The sequence below is a fragment of the Eimeria acervulina genome, genomic scaffold, assembly GCF_000499425.1.
Source record: "Eimeria acervulina Houghton genomic scaffold, Eah_scaff9, whole genome shotgun sequence".
Lineage (NCBI taxonomy): Eukaryota > Apicomplexa > Conoidasida > Eucoccidiorida > Eimeriidae > Eimeria > Eimeria acervulina.
Genome location: NW_013549532.1, coordinates 111,215 through 133,598, shown reverse-complemented (window position 1 = coordinate 133,598; position 22,384 = coordinate 111,215). Strand labels below are relative to the sequence as shown.

Here is a 22,384-nt window from a genome sequence, read left to right as displayed (position 1 = left end):
TTAAAACCCTCATAGAACTTCCGGCATTCCCTTTCATGCTCCAACGACTGAAAATGAAGCTCACTTTTGTCCCTATCGCCTTTGTCCTTTCCACCGTCGTAACAAGCCATGTGACGCCTGGCCAGAGCAAGATCCTTTCGGCGTCAATGCTGTCGGGCATGTTCTTTGGAACGAACACGCCGGAAGCCGCTGTTCCGGCAAACATTGCAGCAACTGTTGAAGCTGCAGTTGGATCTGACGCTCCTTCCGGCGGAGATGAACTGAGCGCTAGCGCTACAAGCGGCTCTGCAGACCTGACTCCAAAGGCCGAGGTCGTGAGGGAACTTGCTGAACAAACGCAGCAAGCCGACTCAGGAGCTCCTGGACAAGAAGTAATGGCGAGCCAGACTGATGCTCGAGCAGTGAAGGCCGAAGCGGCCACTGAGAAGATCATTGCAGGTGCCCCTGACAGTGGAGCTCCTGCAGCAGCCCCAAGCGTAGAAGCTTCTAAGGAAACGAAAGCTCCAGCAACGAGCATGGAGAAGCAGCAGCTTACCGAGGAGGACGCCGCGAAGAATTCTGAGCTTTTGCAGTCCGTCAGCGAGTCTGCTGAAACATCTTGGATCTCTAAAGTCAGCAAAGACAGCGCCATTGAAGCTCTTCTTCCCCTTGTTGCTCTGACCCCTGTCTTGGCGGCCGCAGGGTTCCATGCTGACATTGACGAATCGACGCCTGGTGCCCCTCTTGTTCGGTTCCCAAGTATCGACTACGCCGTAAGCGTAGAAGACCTCAAGAACTACAACTAACACAGGAGTCCTGCATGGTGGGTGGCGCCTTGGCGGGAGCCCGGAAAGCGGCTTCAAGAGACCGTAATGAGACGACTTCGGAGCTGTTCGGACTGGTGAGGCACTAAGTGTGCTCCCTTTACTCAATGCAGAGGCAGTGGCAAAGATGTTCACTGCATCTACCCAACCGTTCTACTGGGGTGCCCTTGCCATTCCTTCGTGGCGCTACCACACTCTCCTTGGAAGCATTACCAGTCACAGAGGCGCTAACTCCAGACCAATCCATCCCGAGAAACGTCTTTCCCCTGAAGAACTTTTTTTCTTTGAGAAAGCTCAGCATTGTCTATATGTGTCCTACAGCTAATTCAAAAGCCCCTCCAGCGTAGTGCTGCCTTCAAAGAAGTTCGTCTCGCACCTTGGAACATGCCACATTACAAAAAGCATAGTTCTGTACTACTTGCAGCTGTGCACACAAAAAGATGCGTGAGAGGTAGATCCCATCTCCAGCAAAGGAAAGTAATGCCTCCACTGAAAAGCCGAAAGAAGTTTTGCAACGTGCATGGAGCTTCCAACGAAATGCAGAGCCAGCTCGTTCCGAAATCTTCCAACAATTCACTCTACTCTCTCCTGGCTTATGGACTTTTTGGAACATTGCCGCTTCTGAAGAATATTTCCTGGGGCGTTCAACTAGGTCACAAGCTGGTGTGTTTGAAAAGAAGGAAGCCTTGGCCGAACGACGCTAAATAGTTGGGCGTCCAAAAATCCGAAGCGGCACAAAATGCACATTGCTATTGATATTAAAAAGTGAGAACATTAAATGACTAAAGGACGCCCATCCAATTTAGAGCTGCGGTTCCATCCCACGCAGTTTTGCTTTCTTCCACACTCTCTCCCACAATCTGTGTGAAGTTATAAAACTAATCGTGGACTCTAAGCATCACGAAAAAAAGCAAAAACAAAGTTCGCTAAGCGATTGTTGCTACGTTTAACCGTCTGTGCGTGAATGTCAAGGCGCTGCTGTTTAGGGCTCATATGCGTGTGCGGAAGGAATATATTGGCTACTGGCCCAATCTGAAGGTCTCCACGTGAAGCCTAATCCTTTAATGCCCTCCTAAAGTTTTCTCGTCCGTGATGCATATGAATTAGTGTATCTGCCCACGGAAAGCAGCAACTTCGGCGTGCGCGGAAAGCTGCAGCGAATGGATTATCCTCTTCTGTTCACGTTTTCAAGTATTCCAATGGGACTCGAAACAAGATATGGGACTTCTAGCTGTTGAAAAATAATGTTTCATTTCCCGAGTCCTTGAAAACGTGAAGGTGTAGCAAGTGACTCGATGATGCAATTGGCATTATTTGTGCCTCGCCTAATCATCAACTGCTCACGGAGAATTGCCTGCATTGCCCTCCAGCTCGAATTTGCTTGCGGGACGTATTTGTGCATTTTTGAGAAACTGGTTTTCCAGATTGTTGAGGAGTGTGGAATAGTCTCTTCTGCCCCTGCCAGTCGCTACTCTCCCGGTCGTCTGGGCCCCGTATTCCGGGTGGTTTGTCCACTGGCAGCGGGAGGGGAGCGTTGACTGAATGGTTTCAAAGCGAAGCAATTCGAACATAAGCGACAATTTCGCGAGGATTCCCTTCATTTGGTTTCTCTTATCCAAGCCGTCACCTGGCCCTATACTCTCTGGGCGTTTTTTCTTGGGAATTCGAGGAAATGAGTGGTAGCGCTGCAGGTATGCATGAACACCTTGCTTAGTATTATTTTGTCGACTCTGTTTTATAGTTTTTCCTTCTACGCCTTCGCTCCGTCTTCAGCACCGGCATATTGTCTGAGCGATGCAATGGAGTGCACACTGCGCTGCACTGTCTGGGGAAATCCTTCCTCCTCCTCTCTCTTACGGGGCTTTTTTGCACTTATTTCTGGTCCCTTTTTATTCTAATGCTTTCTTTTTTTGCTTATATGTGGCCCCTGTGCAGCAGGGGGAGGGAATGGGGCCCGCATAGTGCTTGAGCGGGACACCTGGTTGGTAGAGAAGTTCGAGAATCCGCCGGAAGTTCAGAAACTTTCTGAGGGCCAAATGAAGCAAAAAGTGCAGGTGATCAAATAGGGGGCCGGAGCCACTTCACTGCAACCTTACGCAGAGCAGCAACAACCACACTTCGTCTACAGAAGGTTCAAAACATTCACTCCACGGTTTTCAAGGTTACCGAGACCGCAGACTTACAGCACTCCTCTGTGGCTTTGATTGCATTTCAGTGCATATTTGTGCGTTTGTTTAGTGTGTGTATCTTTCATGCATACACTTGCTTGTTCTAATTATGCATCTCTAGGGGGTAGTTTGTTTTCCTCCTTCTTCCTAGTCATTCGCGACATGCTTATTATCTCTGCATACATGCAGGCTTACATACATTACCAATGACAGACTCCACCTATGAATGTATGTGTATGTGTGTGCGTATGTGTATGTGCTGTTGCTGTTGTGCATATATATATTATATGTATATTATATATATATATATATATATATATATATATATATATTGCTTGCATATGTTTGTTGTTTTTTGGATTTCAGGTTCGGGACTGTCGCGGTTTGGCCCTTCAGGTGGAGCCGAAGATGAATTCGTTGATATTGGATTCGTGTAGCGACACGCGGGTGTGTGTAAATAGTTTGATTGCGTCAGTGGAGATAGTGAATTGCAAGAAGATAAAGTTGCAGGTGTTGGGTTCTGTGCCTTCGATATCCATAGACAAGAGTCAGAAAGTCGATTTATTTCTATCAAATGAAAGCAGAGAAGTTGAGATTACAAGCAGCAAATCTTCAGAAATGAACTTAAATGTGCCGCTTGAAGGAGAAGAAGGCGATTGGCAAGAAATTGCAATTCCTGAACAGTTTCATCATAAGCTGAAACCCGATGGGAAGCTGCATACTCGTGTTTCTGATCTTTACTCTTGCTGAAGCTTCATTTTATAGATCTCTTCATTTACTTATTTTTCTTTTCTTTTCTTCTTTCTTCTTTCTTTTGCCTCACCTCAAGCGCCTCGTCATTTATAGCCGTGCGGTTCGCCTTTCCGCCTTATATTTTTCGTCGCTTGCAATTTTGTAAAATTAAACACTTGAAACATTCTATGGGTATTTTACGTCTTTAACTGGAAATACACCTCAATATTAAGCAGATCTTCATGAGAAAAGGTCTCCTCAACTTTGACGCAGTTTTTTGTTTATCGCTTAGACGCTATCGTCCAGCTTAACATGTTTACAAACTGTCTTTTGTTGTGAATTGCTGCTGCTTCCCTAGTGCTGGTAATATAAAGTTTAAAGCCTCTCGCCTCTTCGGAGTGTTTGCATTAATTGCTGAGGTTTAGCTGCTGGGAGAAGTTAAACAAATAAACCTGTAGCATTCATATATATATATATATACACGTATTTATCATATACACATATATATATGGATATATATATATATATATATATATAGAGCCTCAACTGACAGATATTCTGCTCTTTGTTCGCTTCGTTTATTAATTGAATTTCGTCATCTCAACACAGTTCTGTGTCTCTTTTCTCCATCTTTGTCTATCTATGTCTGTCTTTGTTTGTTATTGTTGTTGTGATAATAACAATAACAACTTGTTATCTGTTGCTTTTGTTTGTCTCTTTCGTTGGCTTTCCTTTGTTTGGTTTCGCCGCTGGTTGCTTCCTTCTTATTTATTTATTTAATTTATTTATTTATTCGTTTTGTTCGCTCGTCGCTTTGCCGAGAGTTTGCATGCATGCGTTTTAGGCTGACAATGTTTAAATGAATAAATACATAAATTGTTAATGGAGGATACAATTAAAAAAAGAGTAATTATCGATGTTCCATCGACATTTCTCTTCTGTTCTCGCTGTTAAATTGCTGTTTTTCTTGTTTGCTTTCTGCTATTGTTTGTGCGCCTGCTGTTGTTATTTATTTGTTTTAGCTTGTTTATTCCCCGTTTTAATGCGTTATTATTCTCTTATTTTTGTTTTTCTTTCGTTACGTCTTACTTCCCCTCCACGTCTCCCACTGCGAGATGTTCGCCAGAGAAAGCAGAAACTAAACCTCCAATCGCCTGAAACAAACAATTCAATCAACAAGTCAGCAAATGCACCAATAATATATATATATATATATATATATATATATAAGCTTGAGGTCTCACTATGCATTATATAATATATATATATATATATATATATATTGGATGTACATGTGCGTCATTCATTTAAAAGAAGACATCGTACAAAAATGCGGAAGTGACGGCGCCACAGAATTTGCACCGACCCAACTAAAACTTCAAATGCTAAACAACGCGAGTTAATTAAATAATAATAATAATAATAATAATAATTAATAATAATAATAATAATAATAATAATAGCAATAATAACAATAATAATAATGGTAACAGTGAAAATATAATAATAATAGTAATAGTAATAATAATAGTAATGATGATAATAATAATAGAATAATCTAATAATAATAATAACAGAATAAATATAAGTGAAATTGAATTTTATTTAATTTGTTTTATTTAAGTGCAGAGATATATGCAGATTGCAAGGCCTACAATTGCAAGGCGCTGTCACTGCATTTCGTGGTGAATGAAACAGAAATTCTGTAAAAAATATTTTTAATGGTGAATAATCGAATAAATAAGTAAAAGGGAGAGCAAATGAATGTAAATAAACTAGCAGAGAGGAAATAAATGATATTTATAAAGTAAATATATTACTAGTAGAGAGACAGGGTTAGAGACGTAACTCACCAGCAGAACTGCAGCGCCTTGAAAGCATAAGACAGAATTTTCTATGGGTTTTCCAAATCCACAGAAAATTAAAAATATAAAACAAAAAAATAAACGAGGAAAATTCGTCATTGTTAATCGAACAGCCGGTGGAACTACAGCAGAACGAACGACAGCCAAAGCAGGTAAAAGAAAGCCTGCAGCTATCTGAGCAAATAAACACATACAATAAATACAAATAAATATCAATATATAAACTCTTATTATCATATTATATTTAATTAATTCAATTAATATTATCGAGATATTCGGAAGAAATAAACAAAAAATTGTGAGACAAATACTCGCCCTCTATATCCACAGCCAACCGCAGCATATTCAAATTACTCAAATTACTAAGTATATTAAGTTAATGCCTTGTATTATTAATAATTGTATTAATAATTATATATATGAACATTTAACATACAACATATATACATGTATATGTAATGTATGAATGCTGTAATATAAATATAAATAAATATGCATATATATATATATATATATATATATATATATATGCATATGGATATGTATGTGCATATGCGTATTTGTATTCAAGTAGTGTATATATGTATATACATATATATATATATATCTGGGTGTCTGTTTATATGTCTAATTGGTGTGTATGTGTTGTGAATTGAAAAGGCTGAAGAATGTATTAAAATTTATCTTTAGGCTGTTGGTGTTTATTACTTCGAAGAGAGAGTAAAAGTAAAGCAGCTGGGAGGGAGAAGCAGCAAAGACGCAAAAAAACAAAGACAAAGAGGCGGTGAAAAAAGCAAAAGAAATTATAAAACGAAGCGGCACACGCAGACGTGCGGAGGCCTGCAGAAAAAACAAAAAGAAAACAAAAAGGAAACAACAAAATATAGTATTTTAATTTTTGTATATGTATATATATATATATATTTTCTTTTGCCGCTCTCTTCTCTCAACAGACACCATAAAATTACTTCAACCGTTTGCATGCAAATTCACGTTCTGCTGCTGACGCTCCCCAGCAGCAGCAGCAGCGGTAGCGGCAGCAGCAAGCAGCAGCAGCAGCAACAAATAAGCAACAGCCGGAATGCAGAGGCAAGCAGCAACAGCAAGCAGCAGGTAAACAGCAGCAGCAATGCAGCAGCAATAGCACCAACAAAAGCAATGAAAAACGGAACCACAGCGGCAGCAGCAGCAGCAGCAGCACCACACCAACAACAGCAGCAGCACGAGCAACAACAAACAGCAAGAGTAAAAGAACTTACACCAGCAGAAGAGACAACAGAACAACAGCAGAAATGCAGCATCAGCAGCAGCAAGCAGCAGCAGCAGCAGCAGCAAGCTCCAGCAGCAGCAGCAAGCAGCAACAGCCAGCATAAAGTACATGAGAAATAGCAGCAGCAGCAGCAGAAGCAAATCATACAATAGAACCAAAAAGGAGAATTACCTCAAACCCTAAACCCTAAACCCTAAACCCTAAATCCTAAACCCTAAACCCTAAAACCTAAACCCTCTATGCGAACGGAAAGATGAGGAGATCGAACGAAAGAAGAAAAATGCTTCAAAAGAAAATATATAAAAAAATAAAAAACAAAACATAAAAAACAAAAAAACAAACGTAGGAAGGGAAGACAGCGAAGACAAAACAAAAACAAAATCAAGCTTAATAGCAATTGTTTAATTAATGAATTTGTTTAATTAATTAAACAATTAAAAAGAAATTATTATTTTCTTTCACTTACAAAATTAAATAGAAGAGAGCCGAGGGCTACAGCAGCCATCAAACAAGAGAAGAGAAGACCGATAGGAATATGATTAAGAGAAGAGAAGTAAAAAGAATTATTATTATTATTATTTATTAATTTGTTTGTTTGATTAAATGCTGCATTTAAATCTTTATTTACTTCTTCTCTTCTCCCTCTCTCTCTCCACCATTCATCTGCTTTGTTTGCGCTCTCCCGCACATACTGCACATTATTATTATTATAATAATCAAAACTATTATTATTATTATTATTATTATTATTATTAGTTTGAAGCTGTTTATTAAGAAGAAGAAGCGGCCAATACAAAACAAATGCCTCTAAAGAAGCTTCGAAAGAAAACTGTAAAAAGAAAGAAAGAAGAGAAGGAAGACTACGCATTAATAAAATGCAGCAAAAACAAACAACAGAAAATATTGAAGATAATGAAGATAAAGAAGAAGAAATAAATAATAAAATGCAGCGAGAAGGAGAAATAAAACCTAAAACAAACAAACAAACAAAACAACTTCAACATATAAAATAAATAAAACAAATGAAACAAACAAAACAAACACAAACACAAGCAACGCAGTAGAGTAGAGACAGACAGGAAAACATACAAAAGAAAGAGACAGAGACACAGACAGAGACCTCTAAGAAAACAAAACTGAAGAAAGAGGCACTAAGAACACACAAAAAAGAATAGAAATATTAAACAACCAGCTGTACATACACCAGAGCGAAGCAAATATAAATTAGGAGGGGAATGAAAAGACGAAGAAGCGAAGGCCAAATAATAAATAAAACAAAACACAAAAAGCGAGTCAAGAGAACAGACAAAACAAAAACAAAATAAAAGACGAAGTTAGGGGCCTTCGAGTTTAAATAAATCGGCGGAAACAGCAGAAAAAAGAAAAATATTTATTGAATGGAGATAATGCAGAAAGAAGAAACAAAACGAATAAACAAAACAAAATAAAACAAAACAAAACAAACAAATAACAACGAGTGCTGTCCTAGTGATGCTGATAACAAAAACAATGTGAATAAATAATAAAAATAATAATAGTAATAACAACAGCAATAAAAAAATAATAAAAATAATAATAATGAACATCATACCTGAAGGCAAAGCTAGCTGGTTGTGCCTTGCTGCTTGAGGTGTATATACACCTTGTGTTTTGCAGATGATGATGATGATGATGAGAAGACAGCAGCAGGAAACGACTTCAGAAATAAAAAAAGGAGCTGTGGGGCCCCACAGCTGAGCAGCAGCAGCAGCAGCAAGACCTGCAGCAACTGCAGCAGCAGCAGCTGCTGCAGTAAGCCATGAGAGTGTTTGTTTGATGATTTGCTGGGGTTGTCTGTATAATTTTGTAATACTAAAAACAGTAAGAGATTCAAAGGCAGTTTCTAATAAGCCCGTTGCTGCCCCCCCTAATATTCTTGCAAGAATGAGAGCTGAAGAAGAAGAAAAGGAGCGAGAGAGAAAAGAAGAAAGAAAAGAAAAACAAAAATATATCAAACAACCTACACAAGGATTGCTGCATGCATCACAGAGCCCTCCTAATATAAAGCTTAAGACTGCTTTAGAAGTAGAAGAAATAAACAACAACCAGCCTATGACTTCTGCGTTTAAGTTGTGGTGTACAGACAGCAAAGGAAAGATATAAGGGCCCTGTAAATACTCTGAAAAACTTGCAAAGAAATAAAAACAAATTAAACAAACCCTAAAAATATTAAAAGGATATATATAGTTGATCTTTATCTCCCCCGTCATCTTCTTCGGTCTTCATATCGACAGCAAAGAGAGGAATAATACGAGAGTTTTTAATAAAATAAATTAAATAATATAATATAATTTACATTTTCATTCTTTTATTCCTTTACTTACTCCTAATAACTCCTCGAAACAAATCAAGAAAAGACACACAGACAGCCCTAGAAGCGCATAAGGTAGTAAAAACGAAGAAAAACAACAAAGGTCTGTTGTATCGATTGTTTGTTTGCTTTTTATTTATTTATTTATTTATTTAATTATTTATTTTTATATTCTTTTTCTCTTTTTTATTTCTACTATCCTCTTGTTTATTTATTTTTCTTCGCGCTGTCTGCTCCCCTCCACATCATTATTCTCTTCAAGCCAACGATCGGAGCCTCCTGAGAAAATAAAACACCGAATTGAATTAAATTAAACCAAATAAAATTAAATTAGATCAAATTAAATTAAATTAATTAAATTAAATTAATTGAATTAATTCATTAGACGGCCTTTTGTTCGAATTTTTTGTCTTTGATTTTCTCTCGATAAGACCGACGACACCCGAAGAACATCGAGCGAAGTTTTCTGTGTTTTGTTTTCTTCACAAAAAGTAATAATAATTAATAAACAATAATTAATAATAATATTAATAATACTGCAGTCTCCTGTCTTTTGTTTTCTTTCTAATAGACACGAATAATAATAATAATAATAATAATAATAATAATAATAATAATAATAATAACCATAGTAATATTGGAGTCTCCTGTCTTTTGCTTTCTTCATTAAAAAGCATAAAAATAACAGAGTAAGCGCAAAATATTTGCAAACAAAACAAAAAAATTTATTTAGATCATCGATCGAATTCAGCGAACTCTCCGCGAAGGCAAACTCCAAGGACACCCCTCTAAGAATATATATATATATATATATATATATATATATATATATTATTCTTAGAGGAGCATATATATAATATATATTCAACATGTATATATATGCATATATATCGCATATACGTAAAACATAAATATAAATATATTTATGTTTTATATTGCTCTCTCCCTTTATCTCTTTGTATCTTCATATTTATTATTATATTTGTCCATTTTATACTTTTAAACTTTTATATTTTTTTATTCTTTTTATTCTTCTGTTACTGCACTGCATGCAGATGCAGACGCCGCTGGGCGTTGCGAGGCGAAGACGCAGAAATCAGCGAGGCCTCAAAAATAATATTTTCAACAAACTTTGTTCCCCTTAGTGCATTAAATGAAACCTTTAATAAAGCCTTTAATAAAGCATTAATAAAGCCTTTAATAAAGCCTTTAATAAAGCTTTTAATAATAGATTAATAAAGCTTTTAATAAAGTCTTTAATAAACATTAATAAAGCCCTTTAATAATGCACTAATAAAGATTTTAATAAGGCGTTTAATAAGGCATTAGATGAAGCCCTGAATAACGCATGCAAGGCCTAGTGGGTATCTTAGGTAAAGCCTTAAATAAAGCCCTATATAGAGCCTTAAACAAAGTTTTAAACAAAGTTTTAAACAAAGAGTTAAACAAAGAGTTAAACAAAGCCTTAAATAAACTTTAAGTAAGGCCTCCTGGGGCCTTAAAAGGCATATAGAGCTCGAAGGTCTTAAAAACTCTTCAAAGTCTACGAAAGCCTTAAATGTCTTAAACGCGTAAATGCCTTATAAAAGAAACTTTAAAGCCTTAACTACAGCCTTAAGTAAAGCCTGAAGTGCTGTATTAACCCTTTAAAACCCTTATAAGCCTTAACGACAGCCTTAAGCAAAGCATTAACTGCCTCATAAACCCTTTAAAACCCTTATAAGCCTTAACGACAGCCTTAAGTAAAGCATTAACTGCCTCATAAACCCTTTAAAACCCTTACAAGCCTTAACGACAGCCTTAAGTAAAGCATTAACTGCCTCATGAGCCCTCAGAAGGCTTAATAACCCCTAAATATATCCTTAGAAAGAGCATTTAATGCCTTATAAACACTTAAAAGGCTTAATAACCCCTAAATATATCCTTAGAAAGAGCATGAAATGCCTCATAAACACTTAAGAGCCCCATAGAGCCTTAAGAGGTGCATAAAGCCATAAAAGCCTTAAAAGCCTTAAAAGTCTTGAAAGCCTGAAATGCCTTAAGAAGTGTTAAAAGGCTTAAAAGGCCTTAAACGCCTTAAATGCCTTAAAAGCCTTATGTGTTGTAAAGACGCAGAAAGCCTTATATAAAGCCTCAAACGCCTTAAAAGCCTTGAAAGGCTTATACAGCCTTAAAAGGCCTTATAAAGCCTTATAATGCTTTATATAATCATTATATAAGCGTATTAGGCTTTTAAATAATAAAAGAGAACACAACAGAGAGTAAACAACATAGACAGTCTGATGCTCCACACAACAGCACAAAACAATTTCATAATTCATTCTTTCTTTAATAATAATGATTATAAATATTAATAATAATAATTATTATTATTATTAATATTATTATTTCTTTAATTCTGTTTGTTTCTCTTATTGCCTGGGCACGCCAAGCATGCATGCGGTGAACTCGACGCAGAGAACAGACGAAGGCAGAACGAGGCGAAGAAAAAAGAATAAATAAATAAATAAATAAATAGAGAAGCAAATAAATAAATAAATAAACAAAGAAACAAAGACAAGAGACAGGCACCAACACAAACAATATAAGCAAACACGCAGATAGACAGCACTAGCAGCAGCAGGAGGAAGAAGATAAAATAAGAGATAGACAAAATAATAATAACAACAATAATAATTATTTATGTTTGTTAATAAGGGGAATAACAAAGGTTTCTACTTCTTCTGCATCGAGACGGATAGCGGTAATCTGTTTGCCTTCGTATCTTCTTGTACTCATATTAGATATACAATTGTCGCAAGCTTCTGCTGTAGCAAATTCAAACAAAACATCGCAAAGAAGATAAGGAGAGCTTCCTCTATTATCAGGTGTTATTATAACGCCCCCAACCACCTCGCCGAATTTGCTACAGCCCTCCTTAACATCTTCGTATATATCTTCGTAGTCTTCTGAGCTCTGAATCTTCGCCGTCTCCACCACTTGAATTATTCGCATGTAACGAGACGTCCCTAATCAACAATGCACACAAATATATAAACATATATATACATACATATACATATATATATATATATATACATATGTTTATACATGTATAGATATATATGTATGTATATAGTTGTATATTTGTACAGCTGTATATATAGGTATATATCATGCATATATCTATTATTTATTATTGCTTATTCTTATTTAGCTTAAATATATGTATGGGTATGTATGTTATATGTGTATGTATGCATGGACGCATTCTGTATTTATAATGTGCTGTCTACAGCATATATATTCTATATATACTATATATATACTATATATGTATATACATATATATGCAGCTACGTCTCTATATCTGCATACTATACACAGACAGACATAACTGCTGTACATAAATATTAGGAGGAGATTGTTATAGGTGTGTGAGGCTGAGGATAGAAGAATAAAGACGAATAAAAGAAAAAGAAAACGAGTTGAAGGACAGTGAAGGTAATAAGGCGTAATAAATATTAAATTGAATGCATGCAGAGACTGCAGACAGCGACTCATATTTAAAGGAGACCTCTCTTGATCTTTTTGTCTTTTCTACCCGTCTTCAATCTACCTATATCTCTGTCTATCTCTCTCTTCTTCTTTTTTCATTGTTTATCCTCGCCTTCAATCTCTTCCTCTTTAATTCATTTTGTCTATTTGGCGCTCTCTCTCATTCTTTCTTCTCTGCTCTTATCACGCTGTCTCTGTCTATCTCTATATCTCTCTGTATCTCTATCTCTATCTCATTATCTCTCATTAGCTCTCATTATCTCTCATTAACTATCATTCTGTCTGTCGTTCTATTTTATATTCATTTTCTCTCGTTCTCACTAAATGCATGTAAATGTATGCATATGCATGCATGCGTGTATTTGCTTCGGTTTGCCCTGTCTATACATATATAGTCTATATATATACACCTCTCTCTCTCTGTCCCTATGTTTGTGTGTTTATGCATAATAATAATACTATAATTATAATTATGAATATAATTGTAATTATTATGAATGACGAAAGAAATTACCTGGAGGCGGTCCTGGTGGGGGTTGCGGGGGTTGTGGGGTTGCAGCAGCAGCAGCTCCTCCGAGTAGAATAGCAGCAGCTTGCTGCCCCATGACAGTCATTGCATGCGTTTGAGCTGAAGAAGTTGTTGTATAATCATTAGGCCTGGAGACCTTTAGAGGGACCCCTAAGCAGAGCATGCCGTCCATAGTAAGCGCTCTTTCTGTTTCTTCTACAGATGTGAATTCAACGAACCCGTAATTACCCTTATCTTTTGCGAACCAGACATATAAGACAGGATTAACATTAGGGTTTGAGCAAAACCCTCTTATCTTCATCTCCTCCCAAACCATCTCTTGAAACATTTGCTCTGTTAGCCCTGCATGCAGAGGTAAGTTGCCGAAATATAAGCGACGCAGCTTGCGAGTGCTGTTCATTGCTGCTGCATCAAGCTGCTGCGGCCCTAAGGCTCCTGCTGCTTTAGCTACCCACTGAAAGCCGTCCCAGAACAGACGAATCGGCTCATGCCCTTCGCTGTCAGCTAACTTCTGAAATCCTCCTGCCCTACGTATACACTCGGCTTGTTGTCGTCGTCTACGCCTTTCTCTGCTACGAGATCTCTCTCGAGAAGTGCTTATATCTCTATTTAACCTCTTCTTCCTTTGACCCCCTTCTCCCCCTCTTTCACCTCCACGAGATGTAGAAGAAGGCCGAGGAATTGAAGGAGACCGATGCTGACGATCTGCTGATGTCTGTACACCTGAACCCCCTCGATCACCTCCTCGCTCGCGTCGATAGTCGCGGTAATAACCCCCAGAAGAATAATAACCACCACCTTCACCTCGATCCCGATCCCGATCCCGGGGACGGTACCCCCCACGATCCCGTCCACCTCTGTCGTCGTCTCTATACCCCTCACCACCTCTGTCTCTTCCTCTATCTTCATCTCTATAACCACCTCCACCTTCATAACCCCCTCTAGATAAAGGAGGAGGAGGAGGCCTTCCTTCTCTTCTATCTCGCTCGCCAGCGCCTCTGTACCCCCCGTGGGGCTCCCGACCTCCTCGCCAAGGCTGCCACCGACTGTCTTCACTTCCATATGCCTCTCCTTCATCATGAGGGCCGCCTCCACCTGCCGATACACCTGAACCAACACCTCTATCTCCACCTCTCCACGCAGAAGAACCTCCACCCCCCCGCCCGTTCGAGGCCGGGCCTCCTCTGTAAGCCCCACCGCCGCCTTCGCCTCCTCCTCCTCCTCGTTCCCCCTCACGGGGCATCATCTTTTCTGCAGCAAACAAAGCAAAAAGAAAAGGAATAAATGCATGCACGCAAAGCAGCATATATATGTTTCTCTATATGCATGCACTCCGCTACCCAACAAACAACGAGATATATACACTCCAATCTAATTCATAAACAACAGTGCTAATCAACACCCTCATAATTATGCTCAGGCTCCATCAGCTGCTCCTTCCTTAACATAAACATCTCTAACAAACAACACGCCCCAGATCTGCATGCGCACCAACGGGTATACTTGCTTAGGGTCTATGACCCCTCTACAGCTTCGTATCCTTCAATATTCCCGCACCACCACCAGTGGCAGCAGCAGCAGCACTTCAATCTAACAGCAGCAGCAGCAACTGCTGCAGCTGCAGCAGCAGCACAACACCACACAACTCGCAGGGCCGCTTCCGTAGCCGCCAGGGCTGCTGCGGGGTGTCGACTGGCGGCCGGCGCAGCTTGCAGAGAAACAGAGGGCAAAAAGGAGCTCTTTAGAAGAGAAAAAGAAGAAATTAAATGCAAAAACCAATTATAATATCTTTTTAACCTTTAAAACAACCCCATACCGTAAGCGAATACGACAGGGGGGAATGGCGGCGGTGTCGCGGCCCCCAAAGGCTTCCGCTAGGTACGAGACATTGTACATGCAGCACAATAGAAAAAAAAGATAAATAAAAATAAAATAGACAATTAGGGCATTATTTTAACGACAAAAACGTTATAAATACGAATATGCTGTTCATTTTTGCTTAAAAATCAGATTTGCATAATTTATTTCAGCTGTACCGACAACACCTCTCTCACCATCTCAACACGAGAAAAAACAACACCCCTCCTCCACCTCTGCATCGGTGTTGTTCCCAGCCTTTGAGTGTATTGTTGTTTTATTGTTTCTAACGCCTTCATTATCTTCTTCTTCATTGAAATCTTTACTGAATTAACTAACAGCTTCCACATCTCAACGCCTGGGCTTCGCTCCCGAACAAACGGAATGCTATATATCTTAGCCTGGCGTAGTGTCGAGCGCTTCTCTTTTGAGTCTTCTTCTTTCTTGCTTACCTGATTACTTCTCTGCTCTTCGTCTCCTCTGTGTCCCAACTCCTTTGCTCCTCCTCTCCCTCTTCCTCGCCCCCTCCTCCCCCCTCTCCGCTGTCTTCCTGCCTATACACCGCAGCAGGTACTGCTGAGGAGGTCTACAGGGCCCGAGGATGGCGGCTGAGGGCTCCGCAGTCTCGCGGTAACTCGCAAAATGAGCAGAAGGCGTAGGACAGCTGAAGGAGGAGAAGGCGGCGCAGCAGAAGGAGGCGCCGCTGCTGCAGCAGACGATTGCTGGATTGCTGCCGAAACAGAGCCCCTGCAGCGGTCAGACAGCGAACACAAGTATGCAACAATGGATGTAGAAGATCTAGGTGCTGCGCCAGCAGCACCAGGAAGAGCAGCAGCAGCAGCAGCAGCAGCAAGGAGACCAGCAGCATCAATAGGAAGAACGGCTGCAGCAGCGCCGTTGAAGCGGCCTCGGGCGCGCTTGGTCGTAGAAGATGGAGACAGTGATCTCCTCCTCCTCCGCAGCAGCAGCAGTAGTAGCAGTAGCAGCAGTAGCAGCAGCAGCAGTAGCAGCAGCAGCAGTAGCAGCAGTAGGGCGGGGGCCCCAGCAGGTGTTTCTTTTTCTCGGGCTAAACCCAGTGGTGATTATGCAGCAAATGCAGCTGCAACATCATCTGCAGATGCAGAGACAGTTCGTAGAGGCGGGAGCCCACCCGCAGCAGAAGCAACAGCTGCAGCAGGAGCAGCAGCAGCAGGAGCAGCAGCAGCACCAGCAGCAGCAGCAGGAGGAAGACGAAGTGCTGCGGAGGCAGTGTTTGGCGTTGAGGTGTGGCAGGGAGGAGGAGACCGAGTTGGTTATTTATATAATATTATACAAACTAACTTCACTGTCACAGCCTCTAAAGAAAAAAAACAAGTCTACTCAGGTCCTCAACAAACCCTAAACCCTAAACTCTAAACCCTAAACCCTCGGGGGTTTGTATAGTTGGTGCTTTTAGGGTTGTTTGGAGACGACATCAGATGCATTTTTGTGTGTTAAGGGTTTAGGGTTTAGGGTTTAGGGTTTAGGGTTTGAGTGGGTTGTCTTTATTGCCAACTGGCATGTATAAGAGTCTAGAGTTTAGGGTTTAGGGTTTACGGTTTAGGGTTTGCGGTGCGCAGGGCTGAATTTATATTTCGTCAGCGAAGAAGGGTTTACCTTTCGGTCGTCTTTAATTCATCGCCCGCACTTCACTGTTGCTATCAAAAGAACAACAGCCGAGGCAGCAGCAGCAGCAGCAGCAGCTCTAGGAGACAAGCTCTCTAAGTATAACGTACGAAATAAATAAATAAATATAAATAAATAAATAAATAAATAATAAATAAATAACAATACATATACACTTGCTCTTTGCGAGTGTTTCTAATTGTTTTTTTGTTTTGTTTGTTCTCGCTACTCTTACTAATAATTTTCATCAGTATAACTTTGAAGATTGTTTTATTGTTTTATATATCGTTGTATTAATTATTATGTTATTTAATATATTGCTGTTGCTATTATTATATACTACGTTGTTCTATTATTGAATTTAGTTAATATTATTGCAATGATATAATTTGTTTTTATTATTGTTGCCAGGTTATTGAGTTAAATGAATATGATGATGATAAAATAATTTATTTCTAAATATAAAATAATTTTTATTTTTATTGTTGCCGGGTATCGAACGCGCGCGAGAGATAATTTTGTTATTGAATGAAGTGAACATAGTAGTAATGAAACGATTTCTTTATATTTGTTGTCAGGTATCGATCGCTCAAATTGCTGCAGTTGATTTGAGCGATTCTTCGCATTTATCAGTCTACGGCCCATCTCCTCCCGGCACTGCATGCGATGAGTTTGGGGCTTTGAAGCGAAAGCATGATTTTCTTCGTCTTTCTTTCGCTACTGTTAAGGAGTTGGTTGACGCTAAACAAGATATTAATTATATATGTACTGCTCTTACTCATCGACACGCTGCAGCAGCATCACCTACACACTCTTTGCTGCTGCTAGTGCTGCTGCTTAATGCTATACTGCTCCTGCTAATGCTGCTGCTTCTAGTGCTGCTCCTCCTATTGCTGCGCCTGCTAGTGCTGCTGTTGCCGCTGCTGATGCTGCTGATGTTGCTAATGCTGCTGCTGTTTGCTTCTATGTTTGTATGTTTGTTTGTTTGTTTGTTTGTTTGTTTGTGCTGAATTACTGCATTTATTTGTTTGCTGATTTGTTGGTGCATGCGGCAATTTATTTGTTTTTTTGTTTTATTTATTATGTATTTGTTTTCTTTTCCTTTCGTCTCTGTTTATTTTCTTTGTTGTCTTCATTTATCGATGAAGTAATAAACAAATAAACAAATAAACAAATAAACAAACAAATAAATACAAGATAAAAGATAATTTTTAAATTTGTTTGTTTATTTGTGTTCAGTGCGTGAATCATCTCGTCAAAGAAATTCTTCTTCTCGGTTTGCTTCTCTAAACAACTCTTTTGCTACTCATTCTGCTGCTGCTGCTGCTGATGCTGCTGCTGCTGCTGGCAATACACCCGAAGAGCAGCATCAGCCTTCGCTAGATCTGTTGGAGGAAATATATGAAGCTGATGTACCATACATTTCCAGGTCAGCAGCAGCAGCAGCAGCAGCAGCAGCAGCAGCAGCAGACGGAATGGCAGACGGAATGGCAGCAGCTGCTGCAGAAGGAATGGCAGCAACAGCAACACAAGTAGAAGCAGCAGCAGCAGCAGAAGCAGCACCAGCAGAATCATCATCCTCAGAAGCAGCAGCAGCAGCAGCAGCAACAGCAGCAGCAGCAGCAGCAGCAGCAGCAGCAGCAGCAGATTTCTAGTTGTTGTGCGTTGCATGCAGGTGTTGTATTGACTTAAACATTCGCTGCGGTCGTTGGTATTCAATCGGCAGACAATCAACGCAAATAACAGAACCCCTACAGGTAAACCCTAAACCCTAAACCCTAAACCCTAAACCTTTTATATTAATGTGTATATATATATATATATATTTCTTTCTGTGCTTATTTATTCATTTGTTTGGATGTATGTTTGTATGATATTTTATATATTCGTCTTATTTATATTATTTGCTGCATTTGTTTATATTTTACTTTCCTTCTGTCTGTCTTTGTTTAGAAAGCAGAGCAAATTCTTTTTAAATTACTTCGTCTTTATCTTCGTCTTTACGTTTATGTTTATGTTTGTTTCAATCTTTGTGTATATATATCTTCCTATGTGTTACTGTTAATGTTTATGTTTGCATTATCTTATTCTTGTTTGTTTGTATAACAAAAATAATATAATAAAAATAATATTATTTTCTTGTTTGTATAATAATAACAATAACAATAACAATATACAAATAATATATTATTATTGTTTGTATAGCAATAATAGTACTGTACTATAATATAAATATTGTTTGTTTTGTTTGTTTGTGTTGCGCTGCAGCTGTCTGTACACCCGACTTTATCAAGTGCTGCTCCTTTATCTGTATTAGCATTTGATATTGAGTGTTATAAAGAACCTTTGAAATTTCCAGATGCTAGCAAAGACCCGATAATTTTGCTGTCTTATGTGTTTAATCAGCAGGGTTATCTGATAATAAACAGAGAGTTTATTAGTGCAGACATCCCCGTCTTTTCTTTTATTCCCAATGCTGATCTAAAAGGCATTGAAGACATCATTGTCTTTAATGAGTCTAATGAAATAAATGCTATTAAACGGTTTTCACAACATGTCGCAAAATTAAAGCCTCATATCATCGTAACATATAACGGAGACGACTTCGATCTACCCTACATCTTCACCAGAGCAAATGTATGTCTCTGCTTAATTTTATATATACTATGTATATTCATCATTATATATATCTGTTATAAATGCATTTAATTTTATATTTTGTTCTAGTTTTTTTTTAAATGTAATATATGCTGTATCTTTACCCGAGCAAATGTAATCCTTTATCCTTTATATATATATATATATAGAATAATATATATTATATATAATATATACTGTATAATATATAAACTAATATGTAATATATATTTGTGCATTACCATTGTATATTATGTTTCGTATGAAATTAAATTTGAAGTAAAATAAAAAATAATTGATCGTCTTAGTTTTTTGAGTAGAGTACAATGAAGTGAACTGAATTACCATAAGCTAATAGAATAAAATAAAATAAATTAAATTAAATTAAATTAATTAAATTAATTATTATTTGTCTATTCGCAGACTCTCGGAGTAGACATCTCTCTTCTTATAGGGCTGCTACCCGCACAGAAGGGGGATCCAGTTGTGGGGGTCGGCCCCGTCTTGCACTTAGACGCATTTAAGTGGGTAGAGAGAGATTCTTATCTTCCTCAGGTAAATATTAATTAATTAATTAATTAATTAATTAATTAATTAATTAATTAATTACATTAGTTTAAACGTTTTATTTGATATACTCGCTTTTGTTTAATGCTGCATATATATGTTTTTTTATATGGGTTGAAAGAGATTCTTATCTTCCTCAAGTAAATATTAATTAATTAATTAATTAATTATTATTATTTAATTAATTAGCCTTTGTTTTAATTGTTTGATTTTATTTTAATTATTAGATTTGATTATTCTATTTAATTCTTTGATTTGATTATTTTATTTAATTCTTTCATTTAATTCACTTCTGTTATTTAATTATTTAATTATATAGTTTAATTATTTAATTATTTAATTTAATTATTTAATTTAATTATTTAATTATTTTATTCAGGGGTCGCGTACACTGAAGGCAGTCTGCAAGGCGAAGTTAGGGTTTAACCCTGTCGAAGTTGATCCAGAAGATATGGTATGCATAATATTTATTTATTTATTTATTTTATTTAGTTTTTATTATCTTGTTTTTATTTTATTTATCTTGTATTATTTAAATATTATTATTATATGTGTTTTTATTTTATTTAGTTTTTATTATCTTGTTTTTATTCTATTTAATATTTATTATCCGTTTATTTTATTTAGTTTTTATTTTTTTATTTTTACTTTATTTAGTTTTTATTATTTTATTTATTTTATTTAGTTTTTATTGTTTAAATATTATTGCATGTGTTTTTATTCTGTTTAGTTTGTATTATTTAGTTTTTATTTTATTTATTTTTTATTATTTTATTTTATTTGGTTTTTATTATTTTGTTTATTGTTGATTCCTTTTTAACTTCATTTATTTTTTGATTCTTTTTATTTATTCTTTAATCTTTTATATTCTTCAATTCTTTATTAGCTATTTTATTTATTATTTAATTCGTTTTAGTTGCCTCTCATCTTCTTGCTCTTATATTTATTCTTATTTGTATTTATTTATTTATTATTTTTTATTTGCTGTTTCTGTTGATTCATTTTTATAGCATATATATTTTTCTGCTTTTTGTGTATTTTTATTTGCTTATTAATATATCTCCGCTCTATTTATTTATTTATCTATTTTATTTATTTATTTGTTTTATTTATTTGTTGATTTATTTATTTATGTATTTATTATTTATTTATTAAATGCAGTTTGTCTCTCCATCGCTTTTTCTGTTTTTTCGTTCGCCTTTCTGTCTTTTTCTAACTACTCAAATTAAATTAATTAAATAAATTAAATAAATTAAATAAATTAAATATTATTAATTAAATAAATTAGATTAGTTGAAGCAAGTTGTATATATTTTAAATGTATGTTTGCAGGTGCCGATGGCTGCTGAAGACCCTCAGCGTTTATGTGTATATTCTGTGTCTGACGCCGTGACGACATTTTTATTATATTATAAATTTATTCATTCATTTATCCTCGCTCTAAGCACTATTATACCCATGGTAGTAAGTTTAATTTATTTAAATGCATTTAAAATATTGCTTCGCCTCTCTGCTGATTATCTGCTGTCTCTTGTGTTTTTATTTATCTCTCTCTGTTTGTTTATCACGCTTTGTTTTTACTTCTCAATCTTTTATTTATATCTTTTTGCTTCTCTCTCTCTTTATTTATCTGTTTGTTCTTTGTTTAGTTTGTTTGGCTTTCGCTTTTTGTTCGTTTTTATTTCGCTTTCTGTCCTTCTGTCTCCTCTTCCTTTTCTTGTTTACGTTTGTTGCTGCTGCATTTGCTGCTGCATTTGTTGTTGTTGTTTTTGCTGCTGCTGCTGCTTGTTTTGCTACGTTTGCTGCTTGATATGCTGCTGCTGCTGCTGTACGTGCTGCTACATTTGCTGCTGCTACATTTGCTGCTGCTACGTTTGCTGCTGCTACATTTGCTGCTGCTACGTTTGCTGCTGCTACATTTGCTGCTGCTACATCTGCTGCTGCTACATTTGCTGCTGCTGCATTTGCTGCTGCTACATTTGCTGCTGCTGCATTTGCTGCTGCTACATTTGCTGCTGCTACATTTGCTGCTGCTGCATTTGCTGCTGCTGCATTCAGCCCGAATCAGTGTTAAGACAAGGAAGCGGGACGCTATGCGAGTTTTTGTTGATGAGCGAAGCCAAACAAAGACAAATAATATTTCCGAATAAACATAAAATGCCTCTAAAAAGATTCTGGAGAGACAAACAAACACAAAAAACGCATCTTCTTCTTCAAGACAGTTACGTCGGAGGTCGCGTAGAGTCCCTGCAGTGCGGCATGTAAGAAATGTTTATTACTATTATTATTATTATTTTATTATTATTTTATTATTATTTTAGGGTTATTATCTTATTATTTATTATTATTTTATTATTGTTTTATTATTTTTTATTATTTTATTATTTTATCATTATTTTATTATTATTATTTTATTATTTTATTA

General features: G+C 37.1%; 4 protein-coding genes across 4 annotated transcripts; 3 read left to right on the top strand and 1 right to left on the bottom strand.

The window, feature by feature from the left end:
- Positions 1 to 53: 53 nt before the first annotated feature.
- Positions 54 to 785, top strand: EAH_00002820 (hypothetical protein, conserved; the record flags this gene model as incomplete). Its single annotated transcript, XM_013394161.1, has 1 exon — positions 54 to 785. One exon carries the CDS (start codon positions 54 to 56, stop codon positions 783 to 785), a length of 732 nt encoding a protein of 243 aa, XP_013249615.1.
- Positions 786 to 2,475: 1,690 nt separating this feature from the next.
- Positions 2,476 to 3,721, top strand: EAH_00002810 (adenylyl cyclase associated protein, putative; the record flags this gene model as incomplete). Its single annotated transcript, XM_013394160.1, has 3 exons — positions 2,476 to 2,494; positions 2,739 to 2,857; positions 3,338 to 3,721. 3 exons carry the CDS (start codon positions 2,476 to 2,478, stop codon positions 3,719 to 3,721), a joined length of 522 nt encoding a protein of 173 aa, XP_013249614.1.
- An 8,143-nt stretch (positions 3,722 to 11,864) lies between these two features.
- Positions 11,865 to 14,500, bottom strand: EAH_00002800 (hypothetical protein, conserved; the record flags this gene model as incomplete). Its single annotated transcript, XM_013394159.1, has 2 exons — positions 11,865 to 12,196; positions 13,240 to 14,500. 2 exons carry the CDS (start codon positions 14,498 to 14,500, stop codon positions 11,865 to 11,867), a joined length of 1,593 nt encoding a protein of 530 aa, XP_013249613.1.
- Positions 14,501 to 15,753: 1,253 nt separating this feature from the next.
- Positions 15,754 to 18,410, top strand: EAH_00002790 (DNA polymerase epsilon catalytic subunit, putative; the record flags this gene model as incomplete). Its single annotated transcript, XM_013394158.1, has 4 exons — positions 15,754 to 16,402; positions 16,710 to 16,861; positions 17,334 to 17,460; positions 17,995 to 18,410. 4 exons carry the CDS (start codon positions 15,754 to 15,756, stop codon positions 18,408 to 18,410), a joined length of 1,344 nt encoding a protein of 447 aa, XP_013249612.1.
- Positions 18,411 to 22,384: the final 3,974 nt, after the last annotated feature.